The following is a 24,862-nucleotide window of genomic DNA, read 5'->3' on the forward strand; positions in this document are numbered from 1 at the left end:
ATCATGTTGTCATACCTCGAAGTTCGAGGACAGCCTCCACCTTTCTGAAAGTTTAGATAGTGTGAAGGCAGATCTACATCATTCATTCGGGAAACACTACATTTTATTTATTAGCTCGCATGCAGCACGTTAACCCGGATTTATTTTAAATCAAGAATTGCTCTTAATATGTATCTTCATATAATCAGACAAAATTTTGTGTTTCCTTGGATGTATGGAAGGGCTGCGGCATCTTTCCGATGTACCTTCTATTAAGTTTAGCAAATTAGAAGAGAGACACTCCTCACAAAATAAAATTAAACGATACCCGCGCACACTCCGCTAGTAAAATTCTGAATATATGTGATCATCGGCGTAAATTGCTAATCTGAAATTCGATAAAGCATTCGCTTTCACTAGTTTTAATTATAATGAGAGAAACATAGAAAAATAGAAAAACTACAGCACAATTCAGGCCCTTCGGCCCACAAAGCTATGCCGAACATGCCCCTACCCTAGAAATTACTAGGCTTACCCATAGCCCTCTATTTTTTATATAGAAACATAGGTCTTATTTCAAAGCATAAACTCGTTTCAACTCACTGAAATGTTAATTTGGTTCCAAGCACCAGGAATCTTCAATAAAAAAACAAATGTTATTGGTTTCCCGGCAATTCTTCATGGAAATATTTCATTATTCAGTATTAGCTCCCTCACAGAATAATTCAAGCAATGCAAATGAAGTGTACATGATTGGGTTTAAAACTGATTTGTCATCTGATAGTGCCGTAGCCTCAAAGTCGATGTAATGATTATCTTGCTGAATCGTGGAGTCTGCTGCAAACGCGTTTGCCATATTCAAAAATCATATTAAAAAATTATGTTTGTCTGCCTCCTATCGAATAAATAATGCATAAAGAATCACGTTTATTTTAATCGCTTAAGATGAAGAAATGAAAACATTGTTCATTAGAAAACATGCCAAAAAAATCTAATTTGGTGTAGCATGAAAGACGCGCTAATGAGAAGTCTGTGGGCAAAATAAAACAATAAAGAATATTTAGTGTATGAGTAGGTGGATTGAATTGTGCTAAAGCCCAACTGTAAATGAATGTGGGAATGTGAATGTGTTAATGTTATTTTCCTTTCTTCCCTGTAGCCTGTTAAAAGGCGAGTGAGCCTTCTCGGATGAGGAGACAGTACGGCGTCCAACATTCATTCCTGTGCGCCGTGCTTTCACGCTGCTATCAGAGGAGAACACACACAGCTTGTTCTGTTTAGTTCAGCCACCTCATCACTCTTCTTGTGACCGCGGCAGCACAACAATCTCTACACTCGTTGGGAGCAGCGCAGCCGTCCGCCGCTGCAGGAAAGAGCCAGTCACTCAACTCAGTGGAAATTCTCAGCCTTCCTCTTCTGCGCAAAAATAACCAACCACCTTCTAAACCCTGGAAAATACATTCAATCGTCGACAATCGGAATTAAACCGACAAAAGCCTTACACCATTCGGCAAAAAAAACGCAATCCCACTTTCGAGGTCATGCAATCATTTCTGTGTGCTACACTATCCGTTACAAAATCAAGCAGACTCCTTTAGCACTGAAAGAATTAACCGGAATTAACCATTTAGAAAAAAAATAGTCTAACACCCGGACCTATATTAGGAACCAAGTTATTCAGAAAAAAATAAATCACGAGAAATGAATACTTTAAAAGCAAGAACAGTACAAACCGCAAGGCTATTCCATACAACTATTTAAACGATGCTGCATCCAGGAGTTATCTCTGTGACAAACCGCCCAACCACATGCTATTTCACTGAATGAACACACAAAATAGACCTTTATGCAAGTCAAGTGCACTGCTAAGGCATTTAGAATGAACTCTTTGATTGCAGAACAAATCAACTTGTGATTATGAACACATACATACAATATGTATGTACAATATATATGTACAACATACAAGATTCATGCAAATATTTATATATAGTTCCAACGCATGTACTCAATCATTTTTAACACTTTTGACAACGCAATTTGGGCCATTTTCTGAACATATTTTTCGCTGAGTTCAGTTTTCGATGCCGAAATGGTGACCAGAATTTTACCTGTAAAATGTAAAACTTGGTGATATTTATAATTCTACAGGCCATAAACATGTAGGGAAGGTCTGTTCTATTTTCATCCTCACTCAAGAGACACAGACAGCTTCATTATATTGTCATCCCACAATTTAAAACATGTATTTAGTCACTCTGGTGATTATTTGACTAAATGTTTATTTCAATTTGCACTTTGTCCGTTGTGCAGTTTAGGTAATGAATCCAGGGAGTAAATTATCACTTACGGTTCAAAGAAGGATCCCTGGCAAGTCAATGGAAGGTGTCAGGCCTCTGACGCCGAGATGGTTTAGCTAAACCGACAGACTTTTACAAATGATTCGAATCCAGTCGCAGACAAATTAACAGGACAGACTATTAATTAATAAACTGTTCTTATGCAACAAACTGCGATACAAAAAGAATTTCAACTCCCTCGCAGGACTGTACGTAAGGATTTTACAAAACTGATAACGAAATCAAAAGCATGTCTCGGCTGTTGGATAATGGTAACCGCATTGCAAACCACTTAAGTGTCAGAATTAAATACCCACATTGCCAGAGATATGGTGGCGCTGGAATATTGATATTTCTGAAAGAGTAACGGCAGTATCGATCGGGTTGTGTGTGGGATATGCCAACGGGGAATGGAGATAACTGCATTGTTGCTTTAATAAGCCAGGGTTGCTGCAAAAGGAAGCACAGAGACGGAAAGTTCTTGCAGAATGGAATAGACAATGTTTTGTATGATTGGAATAAAACTCCGCTTTATACTTTGAGGGATACGTGCATTCTGAAACTATACATTGCGTCTGTGTCATTGTCGTGGTTTATAGCTGGTTTCTCCAATTGCCCACAATCGCTACCAACCCTGGTTCTACACAAATTTTCACCGCGATTAATTAAGTGCATAAACCAGTTAAAACGAAAACATCGTTATCTCGTCTTGTAGAGGTTGTCTTTACTGAAACTCTACTTCTTTAAATTTGCGCTTTCATTTTAATCTTCGAATATCGCTCGAAACCTGGGCACCATCGCCGGCTTGGCTAAGATTGATGAAAGGAATTTGAACTGCGCACCTGACCTCAGACCAACCAAGATTTTTTTTTAAACCAGGCAATGTTTCTCTCGTCATCGCAGGAAGCTGATCGTCCTTTACAAGACAACGCAGGCAAAATAGTGGTGAGGCTGGTGCACACCTAACATTGTCTGCAAGTGTATTCCTTCCAAAGAGTTCGCGCCTAAATTAACTGAAATAGTCACAAGACAGGTGCAGTGAATGTTTATCAGTCTTGTCTAATTGATTTTCCTGTATCGAGGCATTATAATGCATGTGCGCTTTTAATTTTAAAATGTCTACGAGTTTAAGGTCGGTTTCACATTCCTTTCCTTGAAGGTAGCGGTTGTGCTTTTAGTTAGCGGCTTTAACGCCGGAGTTCAAAGGCTTTGCTGCCCCCTCTCCACTCAATCATTTTCACATTCTATCCCTAGTTATCTCTTTGTATCTGGCACCCTGTCTCTGATTGCTTCAGTCCTCCCGTCTCTACCTATCTGCGAGACTAGAGACATAAACGAGACGCGTAGAGAGAGAGAGAGCTTCAGTCTTTTTGTGGGCCAGTTTTGCTGGGGTCACGTTGTGTGTCGGGACCGGCACCGCTGTGGAGGCGCTGCAGAGCCCGTGTTTAAGTCAGCACCGTGTGCTTCCAATCAGGATCTTCAGTTTTCCAGTGAATTGTGCTCAAGGCGCTGCCTCCTCTCAAATAGCTCAGCAGAGAGCAGAGACACGCACTCTACCGCCCAGAACCTAGACTTACTCGTCTTAAGACACACTGGACTTCTACAAACACCTGACTGATGGCAAACCACCATTAGGTCGGCGCCTTACTTACCATACTCTTTTCAGATGCTCGACGGTCTGGTTCAAGTGTAGCATAATGACTGTGATAGTACTGGATGATTTTGTGGTTATTTATCGTGCCTTTAGCTCTTATCTATTATATTTCTTATCTCGGAATTATCTTACTATAGTCTGGCGTAACTAAGACATATTACTTACTGTTCGTTTTGGGCCTATCTATATCGATGTGTGGTTTCTGTAATTTCTGACCAACTTATCTTTTGAAACCTCAGCGCTTTCGCTACTTTTGGAAATCTAATTACTTCCCAATTTGCAAGTTGCCGATCTGTCTTGGTCGGTTCTGTCAGGGCAATTGGTTATTAGCCGGGATCCTAAGTGCAAGACAACTGGTATTTGATGTAGTCTGCGCGTTAATGTCATTTTATAAATTGAGGTCTTCAAATAGCGCAGCGTTGGGGGGACGTCTTTACACGCCAGAGCCGAGGCTGCAGCACGTTTCGTCACACGCTTGCCTTGCGAACTAGGTTCGGAAGGAATGCTAAAGGTCTTTCAAACCTAACATTTGAAGGCAAAGTTTGCGATGGCTCGGACTGGTATCGTATAAAAACCTATGCCGGTTAACCAGGTTGGTAAATGGCGAAGTATGGTAGATTCTATGTCATCGACTGTCGCTCTCTTCCCCAACCACCCCGCCCCCTCTCTCTCTCACTCTCTCTCTCTCACGCATTCTCTCCGTTACCTTTATGGGGCGTTTAACTTTTCCCTGTTGAATTTTAAGGTCGCCTAACTTCCCTTTGAGTAGATGGGGTTTGATTGTCAGTCTAGAAGGAACTTACGGGTGCGGGCAGTCTTATGATCGCGCGGCACAGTTTTGTTCCTATTTTGACCGGCAGTGAATGTTCACCCGGGCCAGTTTAAAAGGCCGCGAGTAACTATTTCATGGTCAAAATCAGAAAGCAAATTTTAGAGAAACTGAATTACATTGACGAGTCCGTGAACTTTAAAGTGATGCACTCTTGGGATCTTTCGATTGAACCACACAGAGCAGTCTGCCAAAAGAGACAGACCTCAGGTGACCTCCTGCAAATACACTTGAAAGATCAGTCGTCAATGATTCTTCAACCCTTTAACTATTTTATCAAATTGCATTGTACTGAAAAAGAACACTCAGAATTGTTCCGAGGGTTTGTTTTGCAAGAGGTATTTAAGCGTCTGATACAATTGTTCCGTTTGTCTATGGGCATACAATAATAGGAGATTCGAGTTAATTTAATTAACAACTAACTCGAGAATGTCTGTCTTGGTGTGTGTGTGTGTGTGTGTGTGTGTGTGTGTGTGTGTGTGTGTGTGTGTATCTCTCTCTCTCTCTCTTTGTCATTGATCCTTTACACTTACAGTCCATTTGTTTTGGGTCATTCTCCAGGACTGCACTTTGGCGTTTGGACTTCTCGGAACCTGGATGGACCCGAATGAACCCGACTGGTCAAACGTGGCAAAGCACCTCGCAGCAAACGGTCTCAGCTCACCGCCTGACCAGCCTTACTTGAAGTTTGCCGGCCGCCACCACAGCGGAGGAGAGGGCAGCTCGGGATCAGAAGAAGGCCTGAGGTTGGCGGAATCCTCGGTGCCCACACTGGACGCTGAGAGGCACCACCTCCTGCAGCGGAGGCCAGTGGACGCCTGCCTCCCCTTTGGACACACTTCACAAGAACTCGCCACCTTCATTACGGATCTGGATCAAACAGGCAAACTGTTTCTGCCCAGAGGAATAAAACGGGAATTTGTGACACATCCGTCGATTGAAATGTACCAAAGTTTGCCTGTGGCATCTGTGCCGGGTTCGAGTACCTACCCACACGATGTTCCTAACAACTTCATGCACTCCAGCACAAGTTCTCCCGTCTACGTTCCTACTACCAGGGTGAGCTCCATGATCCAGACCATCCCCTATCTCCAAGGTAGCGGATCGAGCCAGCAGAGTCATCCCGTTACTAACCACTCGGTCTGGACTCAACCGGCCTCGGAAAGCTCAACCTACAGCTCCAGCAGACCTCATGAAATGGTTTCCAGCAGGTTCTCCTTCTCCCCCAGTCCACCCGTTTCAAACGGAGCTGTTCGAGATTCTGGCTACAGTAACAGTCTGAACGGCAGAGATCAGTACACGAGTCCTTTGGCCAGACCTCTCAATGGATCTTACCCCAGCCCTTACACTTCTTACGTTGGGCCCCAGTTGGCTTCGGCTTGGACTGCAGCAGGCTCCTTTGAAAATCCAATGCTGCAGAGCTTGCAAAGCAGACCTACAAATATACCTGTGCGGGGTCCCAATGGAGGTAAGTCACCCTCTGCGAGCTAGACACCACACTTGTGTTATGACCGACATTCGTTTACTTATTCTCCGCTATTCTCTCTCACATAATCATTTCTGCTGTACACTGGTGGGGCTGCTTCATCCTTGAACTGGGAACGTTCTTTAATTACAGAAATCTTGAGAGCGTTGTAGTTTAGTGCATTGCTGCTGCTTGTGAAATCGAACGGTTTTGACTGCAGGTCTCCAGCCTCAGTTACATTCCTGGATTTGTCAGGAGTGTTCATCATGAAGGGACTTCTGGCTTCTGTTTAATACAGCGAACGAAATTCTGTACGGCTCTTTTCGTTTCGTTACTGCTTTGAAACACGGATAGGAGAAGTTGAAGGCGGATACTCTACAGTATGTGGCTATAGATTAGTCAGTATGCTGGACATCTTGCAATCAAATATGACATAGTATACAAAGCCTGGTCAAAATAAGCAAAAAGTCATATTAATGAATATAATCCGAACAAAATGCAAGTGTAATATTTTTTTGAGATCAGTTCAGTAAGAATGTCAATCTGAATATTTTAAACAAAGAGTGCAGATTTGTAAGTTACTGTATGTGACAAACTTTGCTAATATTGGAGCACATTCAAAACAAAAGTATAACAAAATACCGTTCTAATGCTGCGAGTGCACCTAAATTCGGGGGACGTGAGATGAAAGCGCATCAGGTTACATTTCCTGGACACATTCAATAATTTGGAAACCTACAAAAACTGCAGCAATCATATTAGTAGTCGATTAAATTGGCGATTTCACACGTCAAACAACTTGATACTATCAATTTGTGTTGCCTAGTAAACACAAACGATAACGACCTCCCAGTTGTATGAACTGACACGATCATTCCTTTTTTGATACATTCGCAGTGTCACATTCAGGTTCACAACTCTCATTCGACACCACATTAACACCGGTTTACAACCATTGAAATAATATTTATTATCTCTTCTACTCAACACAGAACAATATTCGTGCGCACTGTGAACATTTCATTATCAGTGCATTTCAGTCATTATCTCATGATATTTTTTCTCATTAATTCTTAAGGTTCAGCAGGAGGCCGGTCGGCCCATTAAGTTTATGCCTCAATCAGCCCCACTCTCCCACTTACTTTCCTGTAACCTATTGTCTTTCAGGTAATCATGAGGATCTTGTTAATCCTTGATTTTAATCATTTAGTGAATCATGTTCTGGAACTGACACTAAATTAGACTGCGATTTGTTGTTTTAAATTATTGTTTATATTTAGGGAATAGAGATGTTTTCACCTCGCCGAAAATCAATAAATGCATACATTAGGTTAAAGACCTAAATGCAATGACTGCTGATACAGGAACCCATACAACACACACACACACACACACACACACACACACACACACACACACACACACACACACACACACACACAAATCTAAATCTACTTCTAGTCTATTAAATAGCAACAAGCTAATCTGAAAACTGTTACTGGTTGTTATCATGTTCCGATTTTAAAAACATTTATTTTCCGTATATGATTGTGCGGGGTTCTAAAATCAGAACAAGGTGGTTGTGAAGTGCGTCAAACCATCAGGGCTTGCAAACGAACTCCAAACACCGCCTAACTTTTCAGACAGGTCTGGCAAGTTCCAACTACAATGGGAAATAGTGAATTAAACTCCCGGGGGAGTACTTACGTCACCGACGTCTAACATCGGTAATGTCAGGCACACACCGGTTTAGCGCTAACAGAACTAGTATTGCTCTCCTATTTATGATCAAAATAACAGATATTAGAACAAAATGAGTAAAAATTCCTCCCCTTTGCCTAAGCTAGCAGTGGAAATAAAATGAGGACTTCGAAGTCCACTGAATTTTTAAAAAAATGGACATCATTTTATTTACCTCCTTATCAGCCGGTAATCAATGTATTTGAATTAGTAATTTGGTAATATCTTTTAAAGGGTGGGATAACGGGCTTTCACCACTCCTCTCTCCCCAGGAACAATTTACTGAAAGTAGCAACTTTCTTTCTCTGAACCCCGCACTGGAAACCTAAACGTGCAGGTGACATATCATGCCCTCACGTTATCCTGTTCCTGCGAGCGCATTTTGTTCGCCTGAGATTTTGTCCATCTGTGACAGTTAAGCAACTTACATCGAAGCAAGATACAGAAAAACGGAAATTATCCAAACTAAGTCAATTTGAGAAACTGAAAGTCCAGGCTGATGGAAGATAATACCGGCATTTAAAGTCATTCCTTGGAAAAAAATAAGCGCGCTTCAGTGGTTAAAAAAGCATTTTTGTTTCCATTTTAGTTTCAATTTTAAATATCATTTTAGTTGAACACATTATAATTTGTTCTGCTTTTAAGATGAAGCGCATTTTAAAATCTAAGCCCTCTCCAACCAATGTCAAAAATTAAATGGCCTACAACAAATTTGTCTCCTGAACAAATTGCCGAAACAAAATATAAACAATTCTTTAAATAAATGGGTAAACCAAATTGTCATAATCCTGGCGAGTTGTCAATTGCATACTCTTGACATTGTAATATCACCCTCCCAGGCCATAGGAACGGCACACCACCGCTCACGAGTGATGCAAAAAGTTGTGAGCTATCTTTACGGTAGGTGTGTTATTTTACGCCGTTTACGGAAACTTGGCTGGTTCGGAGCATTGACGATTTTAAAACAGCCCCGTTGCCGAGGTCAAACCGCAAATCCGAAAATCAAGTTTAATTTCTTCCATATGCTCCTTTCAGTGACATTAGTCATTCTTATCTTGTCTGACCAGATTTTAATGGATAAAATGATCTCAAGAACACGATGTCATTGCAGTTTGTAGTAAAGACTAACACAATTGCACTAAGTATAAACTTAGAAGTAATGAATTAAAATAGGTTTATGTATCCGATAGATATCCCCTATAGACATCTCCAAGTGCCCAGCATTGTACCGAGTTGGAAGTGTTAGTATCAGTACTTTGGGATTCTGCCGTATTCATAGGGGTAAAACCAGCTGAATCATAGATCACCAATCAATTCGGGTTGCCAATCAGAGTCTCAGATTAAACAGAATCAAGCAAACTAAATGCAACTCTTTATTCAATCAAATACTTCACAATCTAAAATCTTGAACAGAAATGATAATTTATACGTTACTTGTAACAATTAATTCTTAAAATAAAGCGTAAATTAAACGAACATTCTGTTTTTGCAAATATGCAATTCGAGGTTAGACCAGGTAAACTAAAAAAAATAGTTCTCTACTGAAGGTATCTGGTGATTGTTTTCTTTACAATATTTCACGTTGGATGGTTGCACAATTTATAGTGAACAGAATCTTTCAGTGTTAAGTTTTTATAAGATCACTGCAGATAAAGGAGCAAGTTATTTTACAATAAGTTATAAACTAAACAGAATAGATCAGTTTTATAAAATCTCCAACGTGGCAGCCACATTTTTGGATCAACTGATGAAAAAATAAGAATTGAGGACTAGGAGATGGGATTTAGTTAATTTCAGTCCTAAATGGACTAATTACAAATACCATCAGTCCGAAACTTATGAAATGTAATTTATGTTTCTCCCTGGGCTGACAAGCATTGTGCAACGACATGGAAAATGGGTTCATGAAGTTTCTTCTGCTTTTTTCAGTAATGCAATTGGGAGCTGCTTTCTCAGTTTTCTTGTGGAGTTGGGGTTGAGGGAGACAATATACAGAAACATTTCAACCAATCAAAATGCGACCTAAAGTCTCCTCCGTGATTAGGGACTGTATGTTGTCTTTGGAATATAAATTCTGTCGAGAAATAATATGGTCTGTAAAATCCAAACATGCACTCTAAAAAAAATCAGGACTGAAAAGAGTTCAGTTTTATTGACGCCTTGTTGAATGCTGATATAATTGTAGAAGCAATAATTTCATCGTTTGAGCAGAAGGAGATATTCCTCTGCATTGAACCAGGCTTTTGAGGCCTGTCGTCTAGGCTCTTTCTGCAATTTGTTTCATGTTTCACGCTTTCAGAATTTGCAGTAATTTGTCCCTTGCGTTTAGCACACTGTCGTTTTTTTATAACAATCCTCACCGTTTTGCTACCTACAGCCAAGACGGTGATAATCACCTTTCAATGCAAACCTGCACCATTTGGCAATTGATCCAGACGTTAATTTCCTTGTTCACTTTGGAGCCACCATTGTTACATCCCTTCAGTTAGATATTAAAGCGCATTGTAAGTGTAGAAACCATTGTGCTAAACCAATTAACTTTAAAACTACCCGAAAAGTAAACTGTTAGACTGTGGAAACACCTCAGCTTGTTTGAAGACAGCTTTTATACAGCAACTGCTGCGAATATATATCTGAAGGATTAATTCTCTCCTTTCGCTGCTTTGATGTTTGTTGTTGGAGTGATCGATTTGGGAGACATTGTCTCGAATAATTCTTTGTAGTGTAGATTTGCAGGTTACATTAAATCCTCCCAACATTTTCGCGGCAGTCCCTAAGCAGGACCTTACACCTCCCTGTGTCCCCTCCGGCCATCTTCGTGAAAGAAATGATCAAGATTTTGAAGGGGAAAGCGTTGTGCTGTCTGAAAATATAATTTTGAAATTAAACACGCTGTTATAACAGTACAGTATCAGTAGTAAGAAGAGTTTTTTTCTAAAATAAGATTATTTCGTTTATGAATCCCACGGGGATTCCCCATTCATTTATCATCGTTATTAACTAGGACAATTATAGGAAGGTCCAGCCGTCTTATTTGATGGCATTATAGCGGAATTGATTTATAGCCCGAGGCTGTAGGTCGAGCGCTTTTATAAGGTCGGAGAAAAGTGCGGAGAGCGCGTGTTCCTTCACTTGAAAACTGCCAGATAACAGTGGCCCAGGCTTGGACTACCAGCAGTACTGGACCGAACAGCAGGGTGCTGAATGTTGGAGGCAGGATGGGGGTTAATTCATTTCCAACCGAGGGTTTTGTTTTAAGTAATCGCCGTATAAGGCGTTGACAATCTGAAGTATTGCGGTTCGGTTACATTTACTGCAAAACTGTAGCAACTGTTTGCAATGAAGGGCAGACCCGCTGTATTTGGGAAAGGAAAGACGATTGTTAATTATCCAGATGTTTACCCGGCCAGAATCATATTTACACTATAGATACAAAGATGAAAAGACGAGAATGATTGTCAGACGTGTAGCAATCTCTTTTACAGGAAAGGAATGCGCGTTTACAACACATTAACATTTAGAAACCGTATATACTTCGTGAATGTTCTCCGTCTGAACAAAGCGGGTATGCTGAGGGTTTCTATTTTAACAGAAACATCTATCGGGTCTGGTTCTTTGTCCCTGATGTTTTCACGCCTGTGAATTCAAAATAGAAATTACTGGAAATACTCAGCGGGGGAGGCAGCATGCATTGAAACGTTTAATTTCAAACGCCCACCCTACATGCCATATTATTTTTGTAGTAATCAGTACAGTATACATAGGCGTAAAAAAACCTGCAGATACTGGAAAGCCAAAATAAAAGCAGAAAATGCTGGAAACACTCAGCAGGTCAGGCCGCATCTGCGGGAAGAGAAACGGAGTTAACGGTTCAGGTCGAAGAGCCTTCGCCACAACGTTAACCCGCAGATGTGGTCTGACCTGCTGAGTGTTTCTAGCATTTTCTCTTGTTCATTACAATATACATACACATTCACTTTGGGAGGGACTTCATCACTGGTTAATTTTTCACTGTTAGATTTCTCGTTTGACCCAATTTGTAGAATTATATTTTCTCCAAGATATACATTAATGTACATCAAAAACATTCACAAAGGAGAGCTAATTCTGAATTTAGCCTTAATGCTTCACCAATTTAGTTGGGGCTGAATGTTTATTCAAATTGAAATCTTTGTATTTAACGAAATACACTTCACTTTGTGACTTCGTATTTGCCATCACATTCTGTTCACTGACCGGCACCCTGCATCCAGCGACTGCATTGATTAGCCGAAAGGAAGTTTCTAGTCAGTTTAGAACCGCTGGTCTTCACTACAATCGACAAGGGCAATGCCGGAAGAACAAACTGATATGACAAGCACTTAAAGTAACAATAAGTCGACCCCTTTGTTTAACATGATTTGGATGAATCGAAGGCAGAAAATGTGGCCAACCGGCCGGAGAGTAAATGTCCCATTTATCTACGTGGCGTTATTTGTTTTAAATAGATTTGTCGGCAGGTTTGTTATCTAGGTGCCAAGGTTCTCCTGAGTGCTCAGGTTGGCAAAAACAGCAAAGCAGTGAAGTCAGTTATTCCCCAACTCACCAGAGAGAGCTCAGGGGTCACCGCTAGTGCTGTTTAGACTTGGAACTCGATGTGGTATAACTCCAGTTAGGCGGGAGGTCACGTTTTGTGTTTAAAAAAAAACCTTCCAGTAAGCATGGGCACTCATTAGGGAAATTGTACAGATAAATATCTCTGTAATAATGCCATCGGATACCTATGTAATGCTTTCCTCTACAATTCCAACAGTTTTATTGAACGAGATAATCCATTTAGTTTCGCGGGAAGTTACCTCTTCCGAAAAACCGGAGAGAATAAAATCAGACCGAAGCTTACTTTTTACATGTTTGTCAACGAACCTAACTTTTACTCTAAACCAGGCCTTTGTTTTCAGTAAGTACTTTTGTCACAGCAAATCAACTCCCTATTGCAATGGCCGAACCACTTCCTCACTAAAGGGTTTCACCCCAAGGTTCTGGGAAAGGACCCGGCACAATGTGGTAATCTGAACAAACGCACTGAAACAAAATAAAGCGTTGAAACTCAAAGAGTTGAACGTGAAAATAATAATTCAAACTTTCTTCGAACGGAGAACAAATATGAGAAGACATTTCTATAGGTAATTTTCAATGTTAAATTTTTTTATGATTTTAAAATATATGCAACATTGGAGCACAGGATTCTATTCATTGAGAAAAAAATCTTTTCACAGATCATTCAAAACCCTTCTTGTGATTTAGTAAATACTGAGGTGGTCAAGAGGAAAAGTTTGCTTTTCAAAAGCATTTCAGGACCCACCGAAGTGCCTTTCACACAATGAAATATTTTTAGAGTGTAGTCCGCAATTATAATGTAGACATGGATGAACATTGATTCATTGGAATTATTTTACATGAACATAGAATATGTTGTGCACGTTATTTCAATAATTTATATTTATTTATTTTTGTTCGTGGACGGCAGAGCTGCTGGACGAGCTGTCCGAAGCCCGCGAGTGTGTCAACTGTGGCTCCATGTCCACTCCCCTGTGGCGGCGCGACGGCACTGGCCATTACTTGTGCAACGCCTGCGGTTTGTACCATAAGATGAACGGACTCAGCCGACCTCTTATCAAACCTCAGAAGAGAATGGTAAGCGGCTTATGTAACCCCGCCAGTCCAATCCAGATACAGCAGGTACTACCTTTAAATATGAGTGATAACTTGAGTCTGTCAGGCAGCTATACTTCCAAGAATATGATGCAAAGGTTAAGCTTCTGTTAATTAGAGAAAAAAGACACTTGCGTCTTTAATCCAGTCTAGTAAAATTGTGCATTTCAATCCCATAATCGGCTGGGCTAAATAATCTAAAACTAGTACTCTTTGTACTTGAAAACATTTACCAGTGCATCGCGGGTTGCACACATCAACTTTTTACATGTATTTTAGAAGATTGTGCTGTGATTGCAAAGGATTCTCTTATTATGATATTACCCAACCGTACAAAGACCAGCCGCTCTAAACAATTATATTTTAATTAGGGTCTGTCCCAATACAGGATTTTCCAGGAGTATATAGATACATCCCAGAACTCATTTCTATACATACCACGTTTCCTATTAAATCACATTTTAGAAATATATAAAAATACAAATAGTGTTGTCAAACATTTCAGGTCTATTCACGTTTTCTATGACGTGCCAGTCCGGTTTTCATGGATGATCACTAAAATGTAAATTTGCTCACATAAACGCACAAATGGATAAACGCATCATTTTATGGATAGCATTTAATGTGGAGAAACTAACAATGTTGTAAATCGAAAATGAAAACAACATCTAACTGGAAATGCACTACAGTCCTGTCGTTATGGCCGAATCTTCTCTATTAGGCAAAACACAACCAACTCCCCCAGATTTCTGCTAATTCTAATTTTAGATTAACCAAGTCTAGTAGAACTGTGTATTTCAATCCTTGAATCGACTAGGCTAACCAGTCTTCGGTAATCTAAAGCCAGCACTCTTTGTATTTGAAAAGGAATTAAATTATTTTTAATCTGTAAACAGAAAAACTAAAGGTAAAGAGATGTAATTTTCATAATGAGGCCATGAAAGGGTTTATGCTCTTTTTTTGTGCTTTTTTTCTCCTTGCTGCCATGGAATTAAAAGAGTCTGGCACGATGTGACGAAAATTTGTTGACATTTGCGTGCGACGTACTGCATAAAGCAAGTGTGGTGTTAAATAAAGTCCAGAGACAAAAGATAAAACAAAACCTATCCCAACGAGAAGTTTTCTTCCCCCAAAATCTGATATCACATTTATTGCATCTGTTCTCTGGCTTGATTACTAACAATGTTAAACTCGTTAAAGAGCGTTGATTAGTTCCTCTAATTACTGGGCTATTCCCAATTGACGATCTCATTTTTAAAAGGGTATTACATCAACTGCTGTGTTTAAAAAAACTTTAAAGTCTTTTGTGGGAAAACACTGAACGCCCTCAGCCACTTAATTCAACGAGGCAAATGGTCGCCGTGAGGTGAGAGATAAAGCGACAGGGAATATTCCTCTCTTTGCATTATTAAACGACAACAGCTCTCGCTAAAACAAGGAGATAAAGGCAATGCATATCACGGCAGTGAATCGCAGCGTTTTTTTTGTACACATTAGGATTAGGTTTTGTAGTAAGAGTCCAGGTTACTTTTGCTCCCTGGTACTGCAAAAACAAGGTGGAATTTTTAGATTTATTGTAAGATAACTCACGGTCTGGATCAAAAGAACAAGTCGATAATTAAAAAAGAATGTAACAGCAATTTAAAATGTTGAAATTTTACCTACAATTAAACGTATACCCACCCCATTCTTCACAACTAAACTTTGAACTTCCACCCCAGACTCTTGTCAATATGGATTTTCCAGGTAATAGTGCACCTGCAATGATGCAATTCAGAGGGAGGTGGAGAGAAATGAAGGCTGTGGCTTGAACTCAGACGTATTTAATAATTTACTACAATCTTCAGTCAGCAAGTAGACATAAAGGAACATAGACTCCATTTGCAAACAGTAAATGTACAATTTAATTTGCCTTCCTAGTTGTTGAAAGATGAGTTTATGGATCCATTTGTACGCTAGTCTTTATAAGTGTCCACTGGGGATCAATTGGCAGTAATTTGCATTTGGGTCACAAATTAGAAGGTTCAATTTCCCCCACAGAGAGAAAAAACATCCTGTTAGACGCTCCACTGGAGTGCAGCACTGTTAGAGATGCTTCCTTTAGAAGGCAGCAGTAAAGCTAGGTCCTATTTACTCTCCAAGGTGGATGGCAATAGTTTGAAGAAGAGCAAGTGAGATTTCTTGGTATTTTGGCTAATATGTATACCTCAATCAGCATCACTAAAACATATTATCTGCTGTATTCAAACTGTCTGACATTACAACGGCGACTGCATGTTAAAAGTACTTCATTGGCAGTAAATCACCTTGCATCATTGCAGGTGCATTATTACCTGGAAAATCCATATTGACAAGAGTGTGGGGTGGAAGTCATGCAAGGTGCTTCATTAATGCTGATCTGTATTCATAAGTCTGAAGAGTGAGGTTAAAAAATCCAATTCCAACATTTTCCAAATAAATTGAATTATAACTAAGAAGGTCACTCAATCAGAAAATAAATAGCACAGTGCTTGGCTAAAAGAAATAAATTGACTATATCATCTACTTAACATTGCTTAATCTTTGGATATGTAGCTTTCTATTATTCTTTCTAATCCCTGCAAATGTTGTTTGGTACAGTGAAATCATACTTTGTTATATGTAGCCTGAACCCACTATTGCATGTTTTTCACTGTCACCCCATTTCAAGAAGATGGCTATTCACCACCTTTCCAAGGGCATTTAGTGATATTCAATAAATGTTGATCTTGTCAGTAATGCCTACATCCTACACAAATAACAAATGTTTAATCTCTTCTATATCCATAATGGGGATTTAATTTTAATTTTAAATTCTTGTGCTTTAGTTTTGGTGTTGCCTGCAACCCTAGAGGAATTCTCTTAGAGCAATGTCTAGGAGCATCAAATTAGGCCATGGTTCTGCAGTATCCTGGAAGACCTGTCTCAGGCCAGCTCCTGCAGAAGTCAGAGGTCAGCCTATCACACTCAATTGGCACTGTTGCCATGAATTAAAGTGAGAGGAAAAATGAAGGTGCAGGGTTTACAAGCTCACATCAGTGATCTGCTTTTGGAAAGATGTGTAACTGTCTATCTCCAGAAAAAAAGATGACCAATTGCAGTTTTACCAACCACTTTTACGTTGGACTGCTTTGGAGCTGTCTGCCAGAGGTAGTTTAATGCCTCTTTGCCAACTGATCTTGCAAAACAGGTTGAAAGTATTTGATGTTATTTTTGCAGGTTAAACCAATGTAGTATCCGGGAATACTAGGGAATTTAATATCATCGTAAACACAATGAAAGAGTTCCATAAAGTGCTTTCGATAGATTTATGAATTTTGGCCCAGAACTCACTAGAGTTGGATATTTTACCTCACTGGTCAGATTGTATTATTTTTGCACTGCAAGAAGGCCAGTTAATAAACTATGTAATTGCAACATAGGGATATCTGGGAGCTTGGGTTCATCAAGCTATATAATACATTATTGACAATGACAATTTTCCCTAAGGATAGAGAAAAAAATAACAAACAAAAGAAGCAAATTGAATAGATTTCAATCAAACTTAGGTACACTAAGAGAAATAAAGAGAAGGATAATTATTAGCTTAAGAATAGAAAGGCACAGAAGGTTAAAAAGGGCAAAAATTTAAAACTGAGCAGTTAAAAAGTCTTTGAACAACTTTTGGGAGTAATATTGTTTTATTGTCCATTCTTGGCCCTCAAGTTGAGTAGCATGTTAGGACCATAAGACATGTCATTTAAACAGGGTCTCAAGACACAAATTATCAGCTCTAAAGGCAGCAGTGAAATTCTTACACACTTATGGCACAAATCTAGCCCACAAGGTGGAGGCTAACAGTAAGATGACAATTTCTTTTTATTTTTTGCAAGACTGATTGTAGAATTCTGCACCTTGTCCAGCAATTGGTAAGAAAGTAGAACCCCCAATTTATTGCTGAGCTCACCATAAATAGCAAGGATTTTTAAGCACTAATAGCAACATATGATGTAAAATAGCCATTAGTATTTTCAGCAGTTTTTGAGCGACTAAAACCAAATGTGGAACCACATAAGTTTTCGCTGTGAAGTTTATCTGTACTCCTTCTGGTTGAGTTTTACTGGATCCAATGTGACAGGCTGGCATATGGTGTCACTAACCTAGGGGGCTTCACATCTTCAGTCAAAGCCTGAAATTGAACCAATTCAGTTATAATGCATGTTTTATGTGGCTGCGATGTCAGAGCAATGAAACAACTCTGTAACCCAATAAAAATTACGTTGGTTGTAATTGGTTAAACATACACCTGGTTGAAGGTAAACTTTGATAATATTCCGAAGAACAAAGCTGTGTTTTCTTTGTATATTCTCTTTGAATTTGACTGATGTAGGTGCTTTCTCACTATGGAGTGGAACCTCACCCAGATACAAATTCGATAACATTTTCAAAATATAATCCAGATTAATAGTTTGCCTGTATTAGTAATCTATAATTTACTGCAAAAGTGTCCTTTAAATAAAGTGAAATTGAAAAAGTAAAAATGAGTACTATCATAGACATTGTGCTGCTGATGAAGTTTTTGTCATATTTTGTTTCCAGTGGACTGAAGGGAAACAATGTAGTATGTTGTCAACAGAGGATTAAAAGGCTTATAAATATATTCACTGGTATTGTCTATTGAGTCAGTCTTGCTCTGTTTATGATTAATACCTCAAAATGTTTGCATTAGCCCAATTATTATTTTGTCCCTTATTCAGGAGTTACATAAAATGTCTAAATGTTAAGTAATGTAAACACATTATTAAAATGTTATGGACAGGTACAGAAAACAATCTAATGATATACCAGTCGATATAGCTGCAAGGCTATAATTCAAGAGGATAGAGGTTATGCTACAGATCTGTAAGGTCCATATGTGGAGTATTATGATCAGTTACAGGTACTGCAAGCTAGAAAGGATAAATTGACCTTGGAATACGTTGCAGTGTAGATTTATCCTGAAAGATGCCTGTACTCTGATTATATTATGGTGAGAAATTTCACAAAATAAGGTTCTAGTCCCTGGAATTGATTCAATTATGTGATTGAAATATTCAGGATATTAATGGTAGATAAAGTTGGAAACTGCTTTCACTGGCTGAGGACTGCAGGCCTAGGAGTCATGGTCTAAAAATGAAAGCCAGTTGTATCAGGGACAAGGCAAGGAAACATATCTGCACCCAAAATTCGGTAGAAGTTTGGAATGTTTTTCATAAGAGGTAGAGAGTAATGGTGGAATGATGTTTTTCCGACTGGAAGTCTGTGATTAGTGTTGTACCACAGGGATCAATGCTGGGACTGTTGCTGTTGTGAAATATACTAACAACTTGGATGTGAATGTAGGAGGTATGATTAGTAAGTATGCAGATGACATGAACATCTGTGGTATTGTGGATAACGAGGAAGGTTGTCTAAATCTATAGCAGGATATAGATTAGTTGGAAAGTTGGGTTGAGCATTGGCAAGTGCAAGGTGATGCATTTTGGGAAGTCAAATTGGGTTAGGATAAATGTAGCAAATGGAAAGGCACTGAGGAATGATGATGAACAGAGAGATCTCAGGGTCCAAGTCTATAGTTCCATGAAAGTGCCAATATAGATAGATAGGGTGGTGAAGAAGACATATGGCATGTTTGTCTTCATAGGTAGGGTCACAGAATATAAGAGATAGGCTGCAATTGGAGTTTTGTGTATAGTTACGGTCGCAACGTTTTAGGAAGGTTTGATTGTGTTGGTGAGAGTGCCGATGAATTTCACCAGGATGTAGCCTGGATTGGTGGACTTTAGTTATGGGGAGAGACTGAATAGGCTGGGCTTGTTTTCCATGGAGTGAAGGAGGCTGAGGTGTGACCTGATAGAAGTATATAAGATTATGAAAGACATTGATAAGAGTAGATAGTCAAAACTGGGGTGAGAGGTAGGACTTTTAAAGGGGATCTGAACAGTAAGTTTTTTACACAGAGAGTGGTTGATATCTGGAATGCATTGCCAGAGGGGCTGATGGAATCAGATACAACTACGATATTTAAGAGGCAAGTAGACAGACATTTAAACAGGCAAGGCAGAAAAGGATACAGCCCTAATACAGACAAATGGGATTAGTGTGGATGTACAGAAAGTTGGTTTCGATCCAGTCGGCCGACAGACCTGTACAACTCTATGACTCAATGACTCTCTATTTAAGTTTATGATGGGTTGATTGTTAATTTTAAATTTGAGATTTGAGAAATTTTTGTTAATCCTTTATATAGTAAGGAATATCCAGATATTTGGAGTTGGGTCATAGGTCAGTCTTAAGCTCATTAAATGACATTACAGGCTTGAGGGGCTAAATGTCCCACTCATGTTCCTATAATTTATATACTTTGGCTTTGCTTCACCAGATTACATTTTGCAGCCAATTTCTGAACACTTTAGAGGTACAAGGTTATGGTATTAACTGAAAAAAATTGATTACAATAATTGTAACTGTAACCTTCTATAATTTGTGCATCATGTATACAATAGTCTGGTTATTTGTGTGTTATTATCTTGCAGTCCTCAACCAGACGGATTGGCCTGGCTTGTGCCAACTGTCATACAACCACCACCACTTTATGGCGCAGGAATGCAGAGGGCGAGCCTGTCTGCAATGCTTGTGGGCTTTACATGAAACTTCATGGGGTATGTTATTTTCTCCATTAGAGACCAATTGAATATCAGGAATTTTCTACATTGGGGGAATTTCAAGGAACTAGTTGCGGATAGAATTAACAGGCATGTAAACTTTGTAATGACTGCATTTCATCTGTTCAGAAAAGACAAATAAATTGACTTGTTTTGAGTATATTCATATACTAATGGCATCAAGGAAAAAATATTTTATCTTGAATTGTTTGGCTTTTGTTCAAACAGCTATGCTTCAGAGAATATTAATTTGTATCTGTAACAGTAAATTGTTTGCAAATATCCTATTACATTTAACAATGGAATGTAGTCATTAGTCATAAGGCTACATAATCATTTAAGAATTATAAATTTTCCAATGCACCAAAATGAAAATCTTTTAGTCTAAAATGCTTAACTTTTGTTGTTTCTTAGTTGGTTATTGCACAATCAGTTTTAGTTTTAGATACATATTTTCCTTCATATCCAAAGGTTCCAAGGCCTCTGGCAATGAAGAAAGAGGGAATCCAGACCAGAAAAAGAAAACCTAAAAACTTAAACAAGTCCAAGAGCACTTCAAGTGAGTCTGAGATTATTAGTTGAAAGAATCCTGAAAGATTAAGTATTATATCCACCTTTAACAAGATGCCTCATTGGTTTAAATTATGTTTGTCAGGTACAAGCAATACAGTCACCATGACTCCATCTTCCTCATCATCGTCTACATCCAATCAGGAGGAGATTCCTAGGGTGAAAAGTTGCTCACCCTCTGGCCAGACCACAGTTGCAACTTCAGGGGTAAGCTTTTCATTACAAACCTTCTAATTTGTTATTTGCATTATTAAAAGCAGACACTATTTATAGAAGTTATGCATAGTCAGAAATTCTCAGTCATATAAACAAATAAATAGCTTTTTCAGATTGAAGTAATACTCACCAAAAAAAAGAAAAGTGGTAATGAATTTTTTTTGTCAATGGAGTGGAAATCTTTAAGACAAGAATTATGTAAAATAGCTCTGGGGTATTGCCAATATTTTTTATTATGGGGAGTGTGCAGATTTGAAAACTATGGCAATTACTTTGATTCACTCCACTGCTCAAAGTTGAAAGATCAAAATTAACAAGGCAGCCAAGTGCCTGCAAAATGAGGTTGATGAAGTCTAAGCAGGCAGAAAGTAACAAAGTAAATTTACTTTTAGTATGTTGTAAAATAAAGGAACAATAAATAGTGTAAAAGCATCTAAGGTAAATTTAAAAAGTGCTGACGGCAGAATAAGCTTTACATGTAATTCACCATACAGAAGCAGGACATTTGACCCAGCAGGCCTATGCTGGTTTTTATTCTATATGCAAAATCCTCCCTTCTTATTTTATTTCACCCTATTAAAAGATGTCTTCCTGACTGGACATACAATAGAACAATCAACTATATTAGATTAGATTAGATATCTTTATTAGTCACATGTACATCAAAACACAGTGAAATACATCTTTTTGTGTAATGTTCTGGGGGCAGCCCGCAAGTGTGGCCGCTCTTCCAGCGCCAACATAGCATGCCCACAAATTCCTAACCTGTAGATCTTTGGAATGTGGGAGAAAACCAGAGCACCCGGAGGAAACCCATGCAGACATGGGGAGAACATACAAACTCCTTACAGACAGCAGCCGGATTTGAACCTGGGTCACTGGTGCTGTAAAGCATTACGTTAACCGCTACACTACTGTGCCTGAATTGCTAGTGTGTATATAAATTGAAGTATGCCATGTTCAGAATATAGTCTACTCTGATCCCAAAACATCTTATTCTGTTTAGTTTGGTTACCAAAATCAAAAAAAAGATTGAAGACAAAGATCTTGATTATTTGAGAGACATTCAGTTGCTGTGATTGGCAGCTGATAGCTATATCCACATGGTTTAGTGGATGGCTTCCCTTACTGAAATGTTCTTTGATTCCTTAAACTGGGAAGGATAAGAAGCCAATTTTTTAATGAAACCATGGATAGTTTATCACAGACTTAGAATATGCTTAATTTTTAGGGATGTGTATTGATAGAAATCAGATAAGTTGTACAATTCTATTAGCAAATTTCTCTGTTTGGTCAAAATAGTTAATCATCAGCTTCAGAAAGGCTTAGTTCAAACTGCTTCTCTCTTGCACATTCAAAACTTTTCTTTCGGAGAATATTTGAGAAAAGATGTCTTTTTTAAGGGCTGTTACTTATTAAGAAAAATAAAGAGAGAACTGAGTTAATGACTTAACAAAATTTGCTGGTAGTAAGGTCGTTTCTCACCTGAGGTGAAATGAGGAAATTTTTTTGTGCTAAGTTCTCCTTTGAGAGCTAGGTAAATGACATTACTGTTTAATTTTCGGTGCACTTACATACCTTGCTCATTAAAATAAAGCTTTATTTGAACAGTCCTTCACCTTGCTAACGGATTTTGTATTTGAAGCCAGTTGCATTTGTTTGGTTATGTGGCATAGCACAACATGTCACTCAGCTTAGATGCAATCTAATGTGTGCTCTAATCTTTGTTGACTGGCCAGTCTCAGCAATGTCAGGCCATGGAGAGAGCAGCAGCCCAGGAAGTAGTGCACTTAAGTTTGTAGAGCAAGAATAGGGCTATGCAGGATCAAACCACTGCATCAGAAATTTGTGTTCCTGTCAGTTAGTTTTGGTGGGGCACTATAATTCTAATTGACTCACCACCCCTTCCTTATGTATATACTGTATTTTTAAATCATCCTGGGCTCAGCATATTTCATATTATCAGATGTTTTGCCAATTAAAAATGGAAAAAAAATCATAAGCAGTAAAAAAGGCACATATTCTAGTTTTACAAGTTTTGATTGAAGGGAACACTTGCCAGACTTTCTCTTACTCTTTTCTTTCTACTGATTTCAACTTTGCAGGAGTATCAGCCCTTCCAGCAGGCAATGTGGACAGACGATGAACAGCTCCATGGAGTCAGATAACAGCACATCTCTGAACATAATTTCCGCCCTATCTCCAAAGAAAGGCACGTCCTCCAGCAGCTAGTAAAGCTGCCTGTTTATTTTGGATCCGTTTAGTTTTATTTAACAAAAAGCTGTAATGAGTACTTTCAGAATACCGATGGACCAGATGCTAAAACTGATGTGAAGAAACAACTGAGGAGTGTTCAGTACTGTAGTCAAGAGTAAACTGACATTACCTCACTTTCGCTGGTGTGCCTGATGGAAACAAACCTCCCACATTACTGTTTCGGTTTGTTCCTGCAATGATTCTGTGTGGAAACAAATTATATTTGAAATGACAACTGACAATGAAGGTTAGTTAATGCAGTGTGAATTCTGAAAGTTCCCATTGTAGTCATTGACTTCACGGTAGTCAATGTTTATGAAACAGGGTAACAAGCGGATGCATTCTTCCACATAATGAAAACTTCATTGTACAAAACAAAATGCAATTAGCATTGCAGCAATCAGTGTTAAATCAAAATGGTTCAAAATTAAATAACCTTCTTGTAATGAATGTAAACCTTCTAAGTTAATGGTACTTATGTAATTTAAAGACAATAACTAAGTCTGTATCTGTAACAGGATACTTCATTCATTTTCTGTCTTTTAAGAATCATCCGTGTAGTCTTTTTGGTAGTTTGGGAAAAGAAACATTATGTTAAGAACAAATTTCCTCTCAGGTAAATTCGATGTTGTATTACCTTTTGTAAGTTTTGTAAAATATAAACACGTCAATATTGCCTGTCTATAGGTTAAATATATGCAAGACAAAATGAAATGCAAACTTTACTACCTATGTGATGAAGTGTAAATACTTTACTGAAACAATTGTCTTGAGGATTGTTGGCTCTGATAATGCAAAGTGTATAAAAAGACAAACTGGTGTTTAGCCCAGTCCATGCATTTTTATTGTCATTGCTTGTATTTGTTATTTGTTCCTTGAAAACAGATTAAAAGGTGACTTTTTTTGAAAATATTATTGGTCTCTTATACTTTATTGTTCTATAACTAGTTATAACAGTTTTCAGTGAAACACAAAATGATCTTCAGATTTCTAATTCAGGAACAAAAATATGATACTTTTTGATTGTGAATTATTAAATAATGATTGTAATTGGAAGACTGTTTTTACATTTGTCTGACTTTCTTGTTTTAACTTATATTGGTTACCAATTCAAATATGCACATAGTAACGTACTGTGGTTTCATCATGCTTAGTAACCATTATTGATATTAGTACAGCTAACATTGTGCATTTAACATTTGCATGTTAATTTTGAAATTTAGTACAATGGTGATTTACTTTGAGTGGATTGAATATATTTAACCTGATAACTTTAAAGAAAATACAGAAATATCAGATGGATGAATGAACAACAAAACACACATTTTCTGCACAACTACAAAGCAAATCAACTCCAGTTGGTGGTATTATTTGAACTTGAAAAAGGTTGACACAAAGAGGTGACATCTGATCAAAAGTTAG

The 24,862-nt window shown here is 38.5% G+C and overlaps 1 protein-coding gene across 4 annotated transcripts; it reads left to right on the plus strand.

The window, feature by feature from the left end:
- Nucleotides 1–3,770: 3,770 nt before the first annotated feature.
- gata6 (GATA binding protein 6) lies at nucleotides 3,771–24,342 on the plus strand. Of its 4 annotated transcripts, none has more exons than XM_052023039.1 (7): nucleotides 3,771–3,953; nucleotides 5,363–6,269; nucleotides 13,513–13,724; nucleotides 20,270–20,395; nucleotides 20,870–20,957; nucleotides 21,054–21,175; nucleotides 23,290–24,342. In XM_052023039.1, exons 2-7 carry the CDS (start codon nucleotides 5,399–5,401, stop codon nucleotides 23,350–23,352), a joined length of 1,482 nt encoding a protein of 493 aa, XP_051878999.1. In that variant the 5' UTR covers nucleotides 3,771–3,953; nucleotides 5,363–5,398; the 3' UTR covers nucleotides 23,353–24,342. The 4 variants fall into 4 exon arrangements, with proteins under 4 accessions (XP_051878999.1, XP_051878998.1, XP_051878997.1 ...); XM_052023038.1 differs by lacking the exon at nucleotides 3,771–3,953 and adding an exon at nucleotides 4,391–4,564 and having other exon boundaries at nucleotides 13,513–13,679; XM_052023037.1 differs by lacking the exon at nucleotides 3,771–3,953 and adding an exon at nucleotides 4,442–4,564.
- Nucleotides 24,343–24,862: the final 520 nt, after the last annotated feature.

The sequence above is a fragment of the Pristis pectinata genome, chromosome 9 (genome assembly GCF_009764475.1).
Source record: "Pristis pectinata isolate sPriPec2 chromosome 9, sPriPec2.1.pri, whole genome shotgun sequence".
NCBI classification, from domain to species: domain Eukaryota; kingdom Metazoa; phylum Chordata; class Chondrichthyes; order Rhinopristiformes; family Pristidae; genus Pristis; species Pristis pectinata.

Coding starts and splice junctions, on each gene's coding strand:
- gata6 (XM_052023037.1), top strand. Junction 6,270..13,512: donor TGTGCGGGGTCCCAATGGAG/GTAAGTCACCCT, acceptor CGTGGACGGCAG/AGCTGCTGGACGAGCTGTCC. Junction 13,725..20,269: donor GTCCAATCCAGATACAGCAG/GTACTACCTTTA, acceptor ATTATCTTGCAG/TCCTCAACCAGACGGATTGG.